This window comes from Haematobia irritans, chromosome 3 (genome assembly GCF_050003625.1).
Source record: "Haematobia irritans isolate KBUSLIRL chromosome 3, ASM5000362v1, whole genome shotgun sequence".
Classification (NCBI taxonomy): Eukaryota; Metazoa; Arthropoda; class Insecta; order Diptera; family Muscidae; genus Haematobia; species Haematobia irritans.
Genome location: NC_134399.1, coordinates 201,796,152 through 201,815,581, shown reverse-complemented (window position 1 = coordinate 201,815,581; position 19,430 = coordinate 201,796,152). Strand labels below are relative to the sequence as shown.

The following is a 19,430-nucleotide window of genomic DNA, read 5'->3' as shown; positions in this document are numbered from 1 at the left end:
TTTTGTAGAGAAAGTATTAAAAAATCTGTTTGTCTTTTTATTGTTTAGGAAAATTGTTGTCACCGATTGCTCTCCCGTTATTTTTCGCCGTCTTCTACTTTATTTGTATGGCGCCCCTATTGATAAAACTGTAGGAGCTGAACAAATTTGTGAACTAATGCTGTTGGCCGATAAATATTCCATTGACGATTTGAAGGTATATTTCTTGCATAGATATTACCTATATTTATAAAATGGTGTCCATATCGGATCAGATTTAGATATAGCTTCTATATAAATATGTTTGTCGATAGGTTAGATTAGGTTAGGTACAGTGACAGCTCATTATCTTAGACTCACTTACCATAGAATATTCAGTCCATTGTGACACCATAAGTGGTGATTAATGAGTCCTGCCGAATTCTATATTTAGCCTAATGGCAAGGGAACTTTATAGCCGAATCTGAACGTCGATTCACATTACGTTGAAATCAACACGGCGGTGAATTCCTAGTTCAGGATTGATCCGATAGATCAAAATCATCGTCTAGTTGTTGCCACATCAGTGTCGGTGTTGTTTCGTCCCTTTTTTGTGTTGAAGGAGGTGCATTCCAGGGAGCCATTTACGCTTGCTTCTGTTCCGAGCCGAGTTAGAGGAAAACCCGAGACCATAGTACTACTCAGCCTACCGAAAACTGATATACTACAGTTCGGTATCGGTAAGGTGTAACCGGTGTTTGGGTGCGTGCACTTCCGAAACTGTTTCGTCCTATCGCTGGGGGAGTATAGTCTTACTGACTACGTGTCATGATGCTGTGCTTACGTTAGCAGCAGTGGGTCGTCCACCCCGTTAACATTTTCCAGATCCGCCAGTAAGCAAAATCTATATGACAGTCATGTATGGGGCTATACAATGTGTATATACCGAGCGAACCCATCTGTGTATGCAAAGCGGGCATGCTCACTATTGTACAACGGTGGCTCCCTAGCTGTAGGTTACAGTCCACACAAATTGATAACTCCACATTTTGCACGGTGATCGATGAGGCCCCACGAGAATTATGGATGATTGTAGCAGTTCGCTAGACATATCCTTAGTGTCGGCTATCTGATGAATGTTTTGTCCTGGCAACCCGTCATTTCACTGGGATCAGGTCACCTCCCCATAATTTTCACCATTGACCGACCGTCAGATTTCATAACCTTTGAACGTCGAACGTTCTTCAATCAAATGAAATCCAACTGGGATGAATTCTGAGAATACATAGATCGTCGTTTTATGCCCAAAGGATGTTCCGAGACATCATCCACGCAGAACAGGTCTCTTCAATCCCGCTGATCGAATTGCCCAGGTGAAGACCAACTTCCCAGCAGAAGCCGTAGGACTCGCAGACCTGCAGCAATGTAGAGCCCTCTCGAATTACACGATGTAATCTCAGTCACCATTGGCGACGTAACGGTGATTGATCAGAAAAGAGGTTTTTAAACCGACAGATTTTGAGCATCCCGAGAGTGATAGAGCTAAGCGACACATCAATATCTGAGAAGTCACTCATTATACCTAATGTTTGGAAAATGGGTAGGTTGATAACCCTACTGAAGCCAGGAAAAGACTTGAGCTAAGGTGAATAGTACAGACCGTGCTTTCTTCTTTCGCCAGTAGCCAAGATACTCGAATCACTACTCCTCCCCAGCCTAGTGGCGAATTGTTTAGCTACAAACCACGAACATGGATTGCGTAAAGTACATATAAAGAGGACGGTCCTAGTGACGCTTGACCTATCGAAAGCATTCGATACGGTCAGTCATGCTAACCTGCTCGAGAGCAGATAGGTTCTTAATTATCTGTGGAATGTCAAGACCTCGTAGAGTGAAGTAGGGACTTCCCCAATATGGAGAGATATCTCCGGGGCTGGTGAATCTGAACCTATCTATGTAGCGCTAGCTAGAGGCGGCTCAGTGTGTGAATGCCTCAGACAGTGATACGCATTGGAACAACATAGAGACCGGATGTCTCTGCAGTACACCTCTAACAGGTTGGCTGATAAGTCCCCAGTCTGACACATAGATAGCGTCGCTAGTATTAAATGCATATTATTTTTATATAGTTTTTTTTTTTTTTTTTTTTTCCTTTATTGTTCCTCTTGGGAGCATAGGGCTTCTACAAGAATTTTATATCTACTTTTATCGATACATATAATTTTAATATCGTTTAGTGTCTTGTTTATTCTTAATAATTCAGTTTGTACAGTTCTGCGCCATGTATTTTTGGGTCGCCCTGGTCTTCTCGATCCTTGGGGGTTCCACTCCATGGCCATTCTAGAGATGCTGTTTGTCGGTTTCCGTAATGTATGCCCAATCCATCTCCATTTTCGTCTAGCAATTTGTCTTGTTATTGGTTCTTCATTTACTTTTGTATACAGTTCTCCATTTGTTATTGTATTGGGCCAGAATATACCACATATTATGCGGAGGCACTTGTTGATAAAAGTTTGAATTCTTTGTGCTATGTTTTTAGACATGAGCCAGGTTTCGCTTCCATATAAAAGTATTGACTTCACGCGCGAATTGAAAATCTTTATTTTTGTGTTCTGAGATATTTGTCTTGCCCTCCATATTTTCTTCAGTCGGCCAAATGCTGATCTGGCTTTTTTCAGCCGATTGTCAACGTCCTCTTCTATCCCGTTGTCACTAGACATCATACTACCCAAATAGCAAAAGTTCTGAACAAAAGAGATAGGCTGATTGGAGATGGTGAAGTTGCTATCGGTAGATTGGTTAATACGCATTGCGAAAGTTTTGCTAATATTCACTTCCAAACCTACTTGTTTTGACATGGCGACGAGGTCGTTAAGCTTATTTTGCATGTCAGAGTGTTTATGGGATAATAGGCAAATGTCGTCTGCGTACGCTAGGTATTCAAGGTGCCTGTGCATGTTCCATACTATCCCTCTTTTTTGTTGAGACAGCTTTAGCATGATGTCATCTAGCACTACTGCAAACAGAAGTGGCGAAAGTGGGCAGCCTTGTTTAACACCAGCATTTGTGTAAAATGGGTCACTGATCGTACCATTGTGACGTACTTGTAGCGTGAAGTTTGTGTACATAGCTTTGATGATATTTATTATTTTCTTCGGGACCTCTTTGCGTACCAAAGCTTCCCATATCGATCTTCTCTTTATTGAATCAAACGCTTTTTTAAAATCTATGAATACCATATACAACGGTGTACGCCATTCGATAGATTGTTCTATAACTATACGGAGTGTGTTTGTTTGATCTAAACAACTTCTGTGCGGTCTGAATCCTGCCTGCTCTTCGCTTAACGCTTGCTCTACACATTGCATTCTATTATTGAGAATTATCGCTAGTATTTTGTAAATCGTGTTCAGCAGGGTAATGCCTCTCCAATTATTGCAGTCCGTGAGATCGTTTTTCTTTGGTAGTTTTATTACTGTTCCTTTTGTCCACTCTTCTGGCAGTTGTTCCGTTAGCCATGCTTTTTGTATATGTGGGGTTAGTATTTCCGCTGATACCTGAGGGTTTGTTTTTAGGAGTTCAGGTGGGATTCCGTCTTCTCCTGGAGATTTGTTAGATTTTAATTTGAGGATGGCATTGGCTATTTCATTAATGTCTGGCATGTCCACGTTTATGCTACTGATATTCGCTTCCGATTCGTTGTGTTCGCTATACCCGTTGTCTTCGTAAACTCCATTATCGTTGCTAATCGATTCAAAATGTTGTTTCCATCTACGTGTTTGTTCCTCAGTTGTGGTTAGGAGTCTACCTTGTTCGTCCTTGATTAGCTGATTGTGGTTTCTGTACTGTTTTGATATTTGACCAATTATTTTGTGTAGTTCCCTCATATTATTGGCTCCTGCTGCCGCCTCTGCTTCGTTTGCCAAATTCTGGAGGTAATTCCTTTTATCATTTCGCGCTGATTTCTTAACTGCCTTTGCGATTTCGTGGTATTGGGCTCTGAGGTTCAAGTTATCCGACTGGTGCCTTTTTAGTCGGTTTCTTTCCTGTATAAGTCCCCACGTTGTTTCCGATATCCATCTTTTCCTTCTCTCGGGTTGCTTGTGTCCTATTTTATTTTTTCCTATTTCTCTTAGCATGTTGCACGTATGTTCCCACGTGTCGTCATTTCCCGGTAAGCAACTCCGTAGAGAGTTTCCTACCTCCTCTTTTAGTTCTACGTTTCTCAGTTTCGATACGTCTAGGAGTTTGTGTAGCCTTCCCTTGTTTCTGGCGATAATGTTTTTTAGTTTGATTTTTATTGAAGCGACTACTAGCTCGTGGTCGCTGTCTATGTCAGCCCCTCGTTTTGATCGAACGTCTTGGAGCGAACCTCTCCATTTACGACCGATGCATATATGGTCAATTTGATTTTTCGTGGTGCCGTTGGGCGATGTCCATGTGTATTTGTGTATGTCTTTATGGGGGAACAGTGAACCACCGATAACCAGATCAAAAGTTTGGCATAACTCTATAAAACGATCTCCATTATTATTTTTTGTACCAATTGCATGTTTTCCCATTATGTGTTGTAGTCCTGTATTGTTGTTTCCTACTTTCGCGTTTAGATCCCCCATAAGGATAGGTATGTCCCTCTTCGGAGTGCTATGTATTGTTGCCATCAGTTGGTTGTAGAAGTCATCTTTCACTGCAGTATCAGCGTCTTCGGTTGGTGCTTAGCATTGTATTATTGTGATACATTTTTTTATTGTTGTGTGGAAGCGTGCTGTTATAATACGATCAGAAACGGGTGTCCATGATTTGAGAGTTTTTGCAACCTTTCTAGATATTAAGAATCCAACCCCGCTTTCCGCTCGATTCACCTTGCCGCTATATAAAATGATGTTACCCTCCGCAGATGTTATTTTGTCACTTTTACACCATCTCATCTCACTAATGCCCAGTATTGCTATTTTAAACTTTTGAAGTTGCGATTCGAGTTGTGCCAGGCGCGATGTCTCCCTGAGTGTTCTTACATTCCATTGTCCAATTCTAATCCGGTTTCGTGTGCCAATAGTCGTCACCGTGTGGGGATTGTTTCTTTCATTTCCTGTAGATGTTTCATTAATCAGGTTTAATTTCGGCTAAGTGGGTGATTGGCCTACTGTAACCTATGATGGTGCTGGGGCTGCCAGCTTGTAGACGCCATCCCATCTAACAAAAGTACACATTTATATAGCGAACCGCTTGCTCCAAGACCGACGTCCGCTTTCCGCTGTTCGGAAGCCGTTTCCATTGGTGGCCATCGGAGCGCCGACCGATTTCCATTGGTTGCCATACCAGCTGCCTCAGCTTCTGCCCACCAGTGGTACTAAGGGACCAGCTGCCGTCCTTTAGGCTAGTTTTTGGTCACCCCCGAGTATTTTATTTCCTCGGTACCCGCTTTGCTGTTAGGCAAAGTGAGCTTCCCCAATTCGCCAATGGGAGGGTCCCGATAGAGGATCTAGCAATCCCCCACGGGATTGCTAGATCCAACCTTCAAATGATTCGTGTCAAAATTTGACGTCTGTAGGTCAATTAGTTTGTGAGATAGAGCGTCTTTTGTGAAGCAACTTTTGTTATTGTGAAAAAAACGGGAAAAAGGGAATTTCGTGTTATGATAAAATACTGTTATCTGAAGGGGAAAAATACGGTGGAAGCAAAAACTTGGCTTCGTAACGAGTTTCCGGACTCTGCACCAGGGAAATCAACAATTATTGATTGGTATGCAAAATTCAAGCGTGGTGAAATGAGCGCGGAGGACGGTGAACGCAGTGGACGCCCGAAAGAGGTGGTTACCGACGAAAACATCAAAAAAATCCACAAAATGATTTTGAATGACCGTAAAATGAAGTTGATCGAGATAGCAGAGGCCTTAAAGATATCAAAGGAACGTGTTGGTCATATCATTCATCAATATTTGGATATGCGGAAGCTCTGTGCAAAATGGGTGCCGCGCGAGCTCACATTTGACCAAAAACAACAACGTGTTGATGATTCTGAGCGGTGTTTGCAGCTATTAACTCGTAATACACCCGAGTTTTTCCGTCGATATGTGACAATGGATGAAACATAGCTCCATCACTACACTCCTGAGTCCAATCGACAGTCGGCTGAGTGGACAGCGACCGGTGAACCGTCTCCGAAGCGTGGAAAGACTCAAAAGTCCGCTGGCAAAGTAATGGCCTCTGTTTTTTGGGATGCGCATGGAATAATTTTTATCGATTTTAATCTTGAGAAGGGAAAAACCATCAACAGTGACTATTATATGGCGTTATTGGAGCGTTTGAAGGTCGAAATCGCGGCAAAACGGCCCCATATGAAGAAGAAAAAAGTGTTGTTCCACCAAGACAACGCACCGTGCCACAAGTCATTGAGAACGATGGCAACAATTCATGAATTGCACACAAAAAAATAACTGCAAATAAATATTAACAACTTTATTTGTATATAAATCTGCTGATGCTCAACAAATTTATCTATTGAATATGAGGCATTTGTTGTTGGATTGTGTTTGTAGATGCTTGACAGAGGAAATAATAGAAATATTCTGAATTTTCAACAAATTGTTTTGTTGCGAAAATAGTTGACTGCTATTGATATGAAACCAAAAACAAAAATACAAGACTGGTTACGAGCACATCGCTGAGAACATGTACGAAAGCTAAAATAAGTTTGCGAAGAATACCGTTAGAACAAAATGAGTATGAGCACATGCATGTGTATGATAGCAAGCAAAGAGCTCTTTCATCAGAGAATACAGAAAAGCATTTATAAATGTCTGTGAAAAATTTGTATTTTTCAATATGGTAGTTTCTTAAATGTGTTTGTTGTATGACATAATTAATAAAACCATATTAATATCGGGATTGGAATTATTACAATTCTAATTAACTAGAATATATATCACTGGGTAAAAAGTTGTCAAAATGCTTGCTAGACACTGGACTACTCAAATTTAAAATCGTAATACATTTACAAAACTGAGTATAGGATTTTCGACACAAAAATGTTACATGTTCACCGTCCAAAAAAAACATTTTGGTCATATTCCTTCTCTGTGTGTACTTAACAAAATATCTCCAAAATTGTTCCTGCAATTTTGGTGCAATAATTCTGGCAATTTCAATTTAATTTTTTGTCAATACACCAATAAATTTGTTACAGTCATTGATAGACTCCAACAAACCACATACAAATTTTTTCGTTCAAATTCAAAAATATTTGTTGAGGATTAAATGTAACGTTCAGCAACAAATATTTTTTGCTCAACAAATTACTTACAAATTATGTTACTGAGAACACAAATTATTTGTTGCCTTCTGATGGTAACGATTGCTAACAACTTTTTTGTAATAATGGTTATTAAAAGTACAAATTAGTTTGTTGCAGGAAAATTAACAAATTTTGTTATTGGTTTTCCAACAAAAGTTATTGGTTCTCAAACTTATTTTTATCTGTGTGGGCTTCGAATTGCTTCCCCACCCACCGTATTCACCAGATCTGGCCCCAGCAACTTTTTCTCAGACCTCAAAAGAATGCTCGCAGGGAAAGAATTTGAAGAGGTGTTCACCGAAACTGAGGCCTATTTTGAGGCAAAACCGAAGGAGTACTACCAAGATGGTATCAAAAAATTGGAAGGTCGTTATAATCGTTGTATCGCTCTTGAAGGGAACTATGTTGAATAATAAAAACGAATTGTGACAAAAAAATGAGTTTTTCTTTGTTAGACCGGGGACTTATCAGCCAAGCTTATGTGGAGGTCAATGTGTCATGTTGTCAAAGCAGCATCTCCTGGGTTGTCGCAGTATCCATCCAATACACCATTTTGTGGATGGGCAACTATAACTCGGGAATATTTGGGTTGTCATTCCCCTTCTAGAGCACGAGATCCCGCATTATTAGAGAGAGCCTCTAGAGAAGGCACTTCAGTACCTCAAAGGTGACTGAGATTACATCGTGGAATTCGAGAGGGCTCTACATTGCGGCAGGTCTGCGAGTCCTACGGCTTCTGCTGGGAAGTTGGCCTTCACCTGGGCAATTCGACCAGCGGGATTGAAGAGAGCTGTTCTGCGTGGATGATGTCTCGGAACATCCTTTGGGCATAAAACGGCGATCTATGTATTCTCTGAATTCGTTCCAGTTAGCTTTCATTTGACTGATGAACGTTCGGCGTTCAAAGGTTATTAAATCGGACGGTCGGTCAATGGTGAGAATTATGAGTAGGTTACCTGATCCCAGTGAAATGACGGGTTGCCATGCATCAGATAGCCAACGCTAAGGATATGCCTGGCGAACTGGTACACCGAAATAAAAGTAAACTGTTTTATAAGAAGAATAAACTAACTCGTACGAAAATTGAACTAAATTTTACTCCACATTTTGAGATTTCCACAAAGCGTTGTTAAAATCCGTTGTACTTTTTAACTGCAATTCTCGAAATTACACCCTCCCATACAATAAGAAATTAACTAAAATGAAAGAAGAAGATTATTGGCGCCAAATCATGACCATTTTCACCATACAGTAGTTCATTCTTACTATTTTTGGGAATCGCACGAAAATTTTCATTTCCTTTAGTTCATATTGAACTTATGTGTACGGTCATTGAACTTTATACTCACGTTTAGTTCTTAAAAAAATCGAAATTTTCATTGGGCTGTGGAAAATTTCGCAAAAAATAATAAAATTTAACTACAAACAATTAATTTTTTTGCAATAAAAATAAGTTTAATTTAGCGTTAGTTTAAGTACGGAAATTATTTTCTGTGTAAAATCTCATCCATAATTCTCGTGGGGCCTCTTCGCTCACCGTGCAAAATGTGGAGTTATCGATTTGTGTGGACTGTAACCTACAGCTAGGGAGCCACCGTGGTGCAATGGTGAGCATGCCCGCCTTGCATTTTGAATTTTTATCCCTTCAGAAAATTTTGGTTTCATATGCGACTAATATTAATATTTGTAGAAAAAATTGTAGCATGTGTGACTTTAGTTGGGTCCGAAACTACAATTTCCACAATAATATAATTAATTTTTTTTTCTTATTTACCAGGAATTGTGTGAGAATACATTAAATTCTCAAATTGATGAACATTCGGTTTTATGCCTACTGGGTATTGCTGATCATTATATGGCTACGGCTTTGAAATCCAAGTGTCTTTCATTTCTATCACAGAATTCTCATCTAACAAAGGCTGCTATGTTTAAGGAATTATCTAGACCGTTGCAAGTAAGTGGATATGGGTTTTTAATCTCATTTAAAATTTTTATATTTTTAACCTTTATTAATCGATTTTTTGTGTTTTTTTCAGCTTGAAGTAATGGATCTAATACATTGGTATGGTCGTGTTTCTGAACCCTGGTCTGATGCCACGGGTTTTAAGCCTCGAAGTACCTCAAGGCATAGTCTAAAAAGTCCTTCGAAACCTCGATCACGTTCTAGGAAATCATCACCATCTTTTATGTGACACTGACTTTTACGGCAATGTAATCACATAAATATCTATAGGCAATGGGCATAAAAAGATAACACTCGTAATAGAGATAGGGAGAATGATGAATTTAATTAACTGCAGAGAAAATTTAATTGATGATGCACTCAAAGAAGTGGATCCTCCGGGGTCACACAACTATTATGGAAATATTATGGAAATTTTTATGTTGTAATCAACATTTCTCCAATATAAGAAAGATTTGTTGTCTTCAATAAGAAAGGGAGAAAGTTATACACAAATGAAACATAAAGACAAAGAAAATTCTTATTTCCCACAAAATAGTTCAAAATGTGTACATTTACCACAAATGTGCCAGTTATGAACTTCGATAGCGCTTAACCCATTTCTTGCCATTGTACTCGCTTGAGTACAGAAAATTGGCAACATTTAATATTGCAGAACTTTGTTTATAAATGAAATTAGGCAACGTTTCTTTTTTATACCCTCCACCATAGGATGGGGGGTATATTAACTTTGTCATTCCGTTTGTAACACATCGAAATATTGCTCTAAGACCCCATAAAGTATATATATTCTGGGTCGTGGTGAAATTCTGAGTCGATCTGAGCATGTCCGTCGTCCGTCCGTTCGTCAGTCCGTCTGTTGAAATCACGCTAACTTCCGAACGAAACAAGCTATCGACTTGAAACTTGGCACAATTAATTGTTATTGATGTAGGTCGGATGATATTGCAAATGGGCCATATCCGTCCACTTTTACGTATAACCCCCATATAAATGGACCCCCAAATTCGGCTTGCGAGGCCTCTAAGAAAAGCAAATTTCATCCGATCCGGCTGAAATTTGGTACATGGTGTTAGTATATGGTCTCGAACAACGGTCTCTAACAACCATGCAAAAATTGGTCCACATCGGTCAATAATTATATATAGCCCCCTTATAAACCGATCCCCAGATTTGGCTTGCGAAGCCTAAAAGAGAAGTAAATTTCATCCGATCCGGTTGAAATTTGGTACATGGTATTGGTATATGGTCTCTAACAACCATTAATCCACATCGGTCCATTAATATATATTGCCCCCATATAAACCGATCCCCAGATTTGGTTTGCGGAGCCTCAAAGAGAAGCAAATTTCATCCGATCCGGCTGAAATTTGGTACATGGTGTTGATATATGGTATCTAATAACCATGCAAAAATTGGTTCACATCGGTCCATAATTATATATAGCCCCCATATAAACCGATCTCAAGATTTGGCTCGCGGAGCCTCAAAGAGAAGCAAATTTCATCCGATCCGGCTGAAATTTGGTACATGATTTTGGCGTATAGTCTCTAATAACCATGCAAAAATTGGTCTACATCGGTCCATAGTTATATATAGCTCCCATATAAACCATTCTCCAGATTTGACCTCCGGAGCCTCTTGGAGGAGCAAAATTCATCCGATCCGGTTCAAATTTGGAACGTGGTGTTAGTATATGGCCGCTAACAACCATACCAAAATTGGTCCATATCGGTTTATAGTTATATATAGCCGATTTCCAATCACACAAAAAGTGGTCCATATCGGTTCATAATCATGGTTGCCACTCGAGCCCAAAATAATCTACCAAAATTTTATTTCTATAGAAATTTTTTTTCAAAATTTTATTTCTATAGAAAATTTTGTCAAAATTTTATTTCTATAGAAAATTTTGTTTAAATTTTATTCGGTTCATAATCATGGTTGCCACTCGAGCCAAAAATAATCTACCAAAAATCTACAATTTGTATAGAAATTTTTTTCAAAATTTTATTTCCAAAAAAAAAAATTTGTCAAAATTTTACTTATATAGCAAATTTTGCTAAAATTTTATTTCTATAGAGAATTTTGTTAAAATTTTATTTCTGTAGAAAATTTTGTCAAATTTTTATTTCTAAAGAAAATTTTGTCAAAATTTTATTTCTATAAATTTTATTTTTGAAAATTTTATTTCTATAGAGAATTTTGTTAAAATTTTATTTCTGTAAAAAATTTTGTCAAATTTTTATTTCTATAGAAATTTTTGTTAAAATTTTATGTCTATAGAAAATTTTGTCAAACTGAATTATATACGTATTTGATCGATATTTTTTGATTCAATATATACCACGTATGGACTTACATACAATTTAGAAGACGGTGTTAGGAGGTTTTAAGATACCTTGCCATCGGCAAGCGTTACCGCAACTTAAGTAATTCGATTGTGGATGGTAGTGTTTCTACGCAATCCATGGTGGAGGGTACATAAACTTCGGCCTGGCCGAACTTACGGCCGTATATACTTGTTTTTATTTTAAATGATCTTGGCGTGTAATGGGTTAAGTCATTTTAAGGCAATTTTGGAAAAAATAATACTTTCTAATAAATTTTATTAAATTTTTCGAAAAAGTTTAGTTAATTTTTTTTTTTAAATTAAGCAAAATGTTCCTTACTTGTGGGTTCACTATTTTTAATTGTGCAATGTTTTAAAAAAATGTGGTCTATTGAGGAACTTATTTATTTATTTATTTATTATAATTGCAAATTATAATAAACTTATTTATACGGGCACCAGCAACTAGAGGCTATCGGCCTAATTGTGGATCTTTATATATGAAAATCAAATATCACAGTTATTACTTAAAGTATTTTTTCTTTATATTCAGGATATTCGAGTGTTATCTTAAAAAAAAAATAAAATATTAATTCCTTACTAATATAGAATGTCTACAGGTTTTAGGAGAAAGCAATTGTTTTTGCATTATTAAGATTATAGGATTTAAATTTATTATTGATGTTAAATTTATAATAATTGAAAAAATGAAACAAACAAAAAAAAAATATTTTCTATAAAATAAATTTATGATATTGAAATAGGTGACTTTAAATAAGAATTAAAAAAGAAATAAGTATTTTAATGAAATCTAGATAAAAGTAAATATCACATCACATTAACCATTAACCATTGTTCATGCACTGTTGGATTTTATTTAATTTTAATAAATTCTCTATAAATTTAAATTACAAAAAAAAAAATACGTATTTAATTATTATTAAATCACCATCGCCAAAGCATATAATACATGGCCATTAAAAGTGCTGATAACATATCTTGTAAATGATTTTATTTACTGGTTTTGTTTTGTTTTTTGAAATTGATGTACCTCTATAGAAAATTGTATTTTTATTGTTTTATTTACCCATAAAATAACATAGTAAAAATTTTATTGTTATTTTAAATATATTATAAACTTAATTTAATTGAAATTATAAATTGTTTAATTAATTTATAAGAAAAACCAATTATAACAAAAAAGAATTTATTAATTCAAAATTGAAACTATTTTTAAGCTTATACACTAGACATACATAAGAATACATATATACCATATATATTTTTCGGTGTCATTTTATTTTTTTAAATGGATAATCGAATAATCAGCTCTTCGAAACGAAACTTTGTTAAACAAAACTTTAGAAAATTTTGAAAAAAGTCTTACAATTCATATGCATATTTATTTATCTTAAAAAAATTATACACTTAATTACAAAGAAAACTAAAGAAATCATTCAAATAATATTATTTTTAAATTTAATTAATAAAAATAATTTTAAGTGTATTGGTTAATATTATAAGAAGAAACTGAATTATAATATGAAATCATATTAACATTTTATCTACGATGACAACAACAAAAATTTTAATTCTAATTAATAATAAATAAAATAGTTTAAAAATCCTATATCATAATATACACAATAAATCCCGAGTTGTATGTGTATTTATGGAAATTATATCAAAATTAAAAAAAAACTTGTTTCTTCTAAGGTTCTCATTATATTTTATTTATTTATATTAAATTTCAAATAACATTTGCTTTATTTTAAATTTTATTTATTCCTGAACTAGAATTAAATTTTAACATTACAAAAAATAATGTTAAAATTTATTTTATAGACATTTAATATTCAAAGTACACTAAACGACTTTTGTAAGAAAATTGAAGTCTACTTTTTTCAGAAATAAAAAATGAAATAAATATAATATTATTTAATAAAACTCATGTATACACAGAAAAAAATTTCACGAAAATTGTTCCAATTAAAGTCTTAATTTTTTTAAAGTTTTTTAAAAATATTCAATTAAAAATTTTATTGATTTAACAAATTTTTCAATTGAAACAAAAATCAATCACAAAAATTAATACTATTAATTAATTTTTTAATTGACTTTCAATTAATTTTTTAATTGATACTATAATTTCTGTGATTGAAGACATTTCAATTAAAAAATTAATTGGATCAATTGATTTTATGGTTGAATCAGAAAAAAAATTTTGTGTGTCCAGACTATAAGTTTTTCCGGAAGGAATGTCTGTGTTTGTAATGATTCTTACAGTGTGGCCAATCTATAGGAATTGTCCGCGATGACTAAATAATCGGTAAATGTGTTATCGATCCCATAAACCTTCGGACTTAATTTATAATGAGGCCAATATATGGGATATGTTCGACACGAGCACTGTCGTCCGGAAAAACGTATAGTCTGGACGGTGCATAATGAATAAAATCTTTCGGATTTTTAGTACCTTTTTTTATCCGGAAATATATTAATCGCGGAAATAATTCAATTTTCTCCATGACTTGACTTTAAAATTCCGGTAGTGGATATTCGAACAGGCGCAATGGTCTGCTTTAAAGATTTTATTTCGTAAATATTTAATTATTTTTATTTTTTCTTCCATTTATGTTACACCAAAAATATTTTTTTGTTGATTCAATTACGAAATTAATTGATTCAATTAATTTTTTAATTGAAATGTCTTCAATCACGTAAATTATAATATAAAACACAGTTTTAATTGGACATTAAAAAATTTCAATTAATTACATTAGCAAATTTCAATTAATATTTTATTGATTCAATTAAAACTTTAATTGATGTTGATTGAAAAGCTCAATTAATTTTTTAATTGAAAAGGTAACTATTTTCAAATACTTTCTTAACTGAGTTAGTGGTTTTAGTTTGATTAAAATATTGATTGTTTGAAATAAATTTTTAGTTCAAAATTATTTTTATACCCACTACCATAGAATGGTGACGGGGGTATAATAAGTTTGTCATTCCGTTTGTAACACATCGAAATATCGATTTCCGACTATATAAAGTATATATATTCTTGATCAGGGAGAAATTCTAAGACGATATAACGATGTCCGTCTGTCTGTCTGTTGTAATCACGCTAGAGTCTTCAATAATGAAACAATCGTGCTGAAATTTTGTACAAACTCGTCTTTTGTCTGCAGGCAGGTCAAGTTCGAAGATGGGGTATATCGGTCCAGGTTTTGATATAGTCCCCATATAAACCGACCTCCCGATTTGGGGTCTTGGGCTTATAGAAATCGAAGTTTTTATCCAATTTGTCTGAAATTTGAAATCTGGAGGTATTTTATGACCATAAAGAGGTGTGCCAAAAATGGTGAGTATCGGTCCATGTTTTGGTATAGCCCCCATATAGACCGACTTTACTTCTTGAGGGTGTAGAAGGCGCACTGATCATGAAAATTGCTTGAAACTTAATGTAAAATTTCCAGATTTTACTTCTACAGATTTAAGATTTCAAATCAAGACGTTATTTTATAATTTTCTTGCACACTTACAAGAGATGTTAATGATTCCTCTAAAACTCAAACAAAAATGGTTCTTATAAATCCAGAATCTGATATAGTCCTCATAGGTGAAATCTTTAAATTTAACTTCGGGAAGTGTCCTCAAGTCCTCAAGCCCTCCTGAAATTTCAAAGGAAACCCTAATATTTGGTTCATGGTGGTGGGTATTTAAGATTCGGCCCGGCCGAACTTACTGCTGTATATACTTGTTATTATTATTTTTATTTATGACATGTATAACAACAATATTAGATTCTTATAACTACAGTATTAGTTAATTTTTTAGTCAAAAATTTTTAAATTTTCAATCATTGACTTCATTTACTTAATGTTTCTATCTTGATTAAAAAGTTAATTATATAAATTAGTTTATTAGTTGAAAGTTGTTTTCAACTTCAATCAACTTTTTAATAGGAAATATTTTTTTCTGCGTGTTCGAATATCCACACACAGAAAAAAATTTTCACGAACATTTTTCCTATTAAGGTCTTTATGGAGTTTTAAAAAATATTTAATTAAAAAATTAATTGATTTAAAAATTTTTTTTAATTGGAAAAAATCAGTATCAAAAATTTATAATATCACTTAATTTAATTAATTTTTTAATTGAATTTCAATTAATTTTTTAATTGATATTTTGATTTCTGCGATTGAAGACATTTAAATAAAAAAACTAATTGGATCAATTAATTTTGTGATTGAGTTAAATTTTTTTTTGTTTGCACCGATTCTATTCCCACTATTCACGAGAAATCCACAAACGTAATGATATGGTGTTATGAATTCCACGATTTTTTTAACTTATCAGTAATTAGCCTAATTGTACAAATGACACAAAAAAATTAAGTTATTATTTTTTTTTATTTAATATAAGATTTGTTAAAAAATACATATATATTTAAATTAAAATATTTCTTCAAATTAATTTGCAAACGCAAATTAATGCAATTGCAAAGGCATCCATCACGGATATATGTAATACAACTTTCACTATGACTTGCTAGTGAATTGATTTCACAAAAATTTCGTAGAATATCGTGAAATTGATTCACATTCACCTGGTAGTGGATGTGAACATGGTCATTTTTGTAATTTTACCCGGCTTTATTAGTACAAGTCTCTCAAAACATCCCTGAATACAAATATGTTCAAAATTATTTATAATAACTTTCAACAATTTCATTATGGATATTAATGTATTTATTATATGTAATATTTATTGTTGTTTTTAATTCTTTTCATAAATTTAACAAAAAAAAAAAAAAAACTGAAAAAAACATTGAAATAAAATTGAATATTTACATGCAAGTTGAAAATTGTTTATTTATTTATTGATTAATTACATTTACAATAAAATTATAAATATAATTGTAAGCTTTGACTGCTAGGGTTTAAGCTTGTGCAAATTGTATTTATTGAATATTAAATAGAAGTGGTCTATATAATATTATACTAAGATTTTCCTTAAATAAGAAAATGTATGAATTAACATACAGACACCGAAAAAACATGTATTAACCCTTTCACGACCGAAATAAACCTAGTGTTAAAAAACTTGACCTTTTTTTGCCTGTTTTACTTGTGCTAACGGCATGTAGAACAAAAGTTGTAATTATGGGGATCCACCTCAATTACTTTAAAATCTATACGAGTTTTTCTGAAAACTTGATTATTGAATTGTGACCAAATGGTCATATGAAAATAAGCGGTATTTAGTCTATAATCACCCCTATTCCTGAATTCGCCCTCGCCGTCGCTTTTTGTCGCTTTTCGCCTGTCGCCACTAATTGGTATTCCGTTCGTCGATATATTCTGCTATCGAAGAAAATCGGTATTCCTGGTGTCGCTTTTTGTCGCCAATATCGTCGCTTTATGTCGCCTTTAAATTTACCAGCGACGAGTTTTGTGTTTAATTTTTGAAGAAGTTTTTTTAGACTTTATTAATCGAACAATTGAAAAATAAATTTAAAAATAGAAATTGGTAAGAGGTAAAGTGGCTAATCTTCAACAATTACAAACAAAATGGGGGAAAAAATCAGTATATATAGCAGTTATGGTCATCACATTCACGTCATAAAGGGTGGTTTAATTGTAAGGGCCGATGTTGAATGTGAACCACACCTACACCCTCAAAAAAAAATCGCTTCTTTAACATATGTTCCAAACATATTTTGCAGGAAGCACATATATTATTGGATACTGCCGAAACATTAATAGGTATGTTTTATTTGAACATATTATATGTTTGGAAGCATTTTGAGCCCAAAAATAGTATATGCTTGGAAGAATTTTTCCCAAAGACGATTGTGCTCATTCCCTAACATATTCGTAATTTTCACTTACACGAAATATTTTAGTTCTTGGCACCTTTTTCTGTAATACAAATAATGTTGAAGAAGTTATTTCACTTTTATAAATTTTTTAAAGTTTACCTTTCGCCTGCACGGAGAATCGAACCGAGGACCATACAGTTTGTAAGCCAACACACTATACGTTAAACATAACATTATTTAACAGAAACATACATTTGTTTGCCACGTGGAGCAGTGGTTAGCATGTCTGCCTTGCATGCAAAGGGTCGTGGGTTCAATCCCTGCTCCGACCGAACACTTTTTTTAATTTACACATTTATATTTATACTATATTAAATTTTTATAATGAAACTTCGAAATGTGGGTTATTAAAGATTTATAGTCAGTAACAGTGCTTGATATAAACGAAATTGACTGATTTTTGAATAAAATATTTTTTTTATTGCAAAAATAACAGTTTTGTAACAAAAAACTGTTTTTTGGTACAAAACTTTAAAATTTGGAAGGAATTCAAAAACTCTAACAAGAGAAGGACGTGGAGTCGAGTAAAAACATACATAAATAATTTTATAATATAAACATAAATTTATTTAGGCGTGAACAGTTTTTTACTAGGATTTAACACCATCGCTCTAAAATGCCTTTTATTTTTCTTTAATAATTCATTTTAAAGAAAATAATCTTTTTAAATTGTTGTAGCTGCAAAACTCGAACTTAATGCCCGCTTTTATATTTGAAGGTGTCCGTCAACTCCTCGTAGACTACTTATTAATAAAGAGGAACTAAACTTTGTTTTTATACATTTTACTGTGTACTTTTTCAATATTTCCTCCTTATTTCATTTTACTGTCCCAACTCTAACAAGTATATACGGCCGTAAGTTCGGCCAGGCCGAATCTTATGTACCCTCCACCATGGATTGCGTAGGAACTTCTACTAAAGGCTGTCATCCACAAGCGAATTACTTGGGTTGCGATAACACTTGCCGATGGCAAGGTATCGTAAAACTTTTTAGCACTGTCTTCTAAATTGTAAGTTAGGCCATACGGGGTATATATTAAACAAAAAAAGGCCGATTAAATACGTATATAATCTAGTTTGACAAAATTTTCTATAGAAATAAAATTTTGACAAAATTTTCTATAGAAATGAAACCTTGACAAAATTTTCTATAGAAATAAAATTTTGACAAAATTTTCTATAGAAATAAAAATTTGACAAAATTTTCTATAGAAATAAAAACTTGACAAAATTTTCTATAGAAATAAAATGTTGACAAAATTTTCTACAGAAATAAATTTTTTACAAAATTTTCTATAGAAATAAAATTTTGACAAACATTTCTATAGAAATAAACTTTTGACAAAACTTTCTATAGAAATGAAATTTTAACAAAACTTTCTATAGTAATAAAATTTGACAAAATTTTCTATGGAAATAAAGTTTTGGTAGATTACAAAATTTTCTATAGAACTAAAATTTTGACAACATTTTCTATGGAAATAAAATTTTGACAAACATTTGTATAGAAATAAACTTTTGACAAAACTTTCTATAGAAATGAAATTTTGACAAAACTTTCTATAGTAATAAAATTTGACAAAATTTCCTATGGAAATAAAGTTTTGGTAGATTATTTTTGGCGATATGGACCAATTTTTGTGTAATAAGTCATCGGCTATATATAACTAAAGACCGATATGGACCAATTTTTACATGGCTGTTAGAGGCCATATATTGACAAAATGTACCAAATTTCAACCGTATCGGATGACTTTTGCTCCTCCAAGAGGTTCCGGACGTCAAATCTGGGGACGGTTTATATGGGAACTATATATAATTATGGACCGATATGGACCAATTTTTGCATGGTTTTTAGAGACCATATACTAACACCATGTACCAAATTTCAACTGGATCGGATGAATTTTGCTCTTCCAAGAGGCTCCGGAGGTCAAATCTGGGGATCGGTTTATATGGGGGCTATATATAATTATGGACCGATATGGACCAAT

General features: G+C 33.8%; 1 protein-coding gene across 1 annotated transcript in view; it reads left to right on the top strand.

Annotated features, from left to right (window-relative positions):
* LOC142231614 (uncharacterized) overlaps positions 1–11,143 on the top strand; it is a 32,558-nt gene extending 21,415 nt beyond the window's left edge. The window contains exons 14-16 of the mRNA XM_075302240.1: positions 49–196; positions 9,029–9,205; positions 9,288–11,143. Of these exons, the coding sequence (XP_075158355.1) occupies positions 49–196; positions 9,029–9,205; positions 9,288–9,443 (481 nt within the window). The 3' untranslated portion in view covers positions 9,444–11,143. The remainder of the gene's footprint in view (positions 1–48; positions 197–9,028; positions 9,206–9,287) is intronic.
* Positions 11,144–19,430: the final 8,287 nt, after the last annotated feature.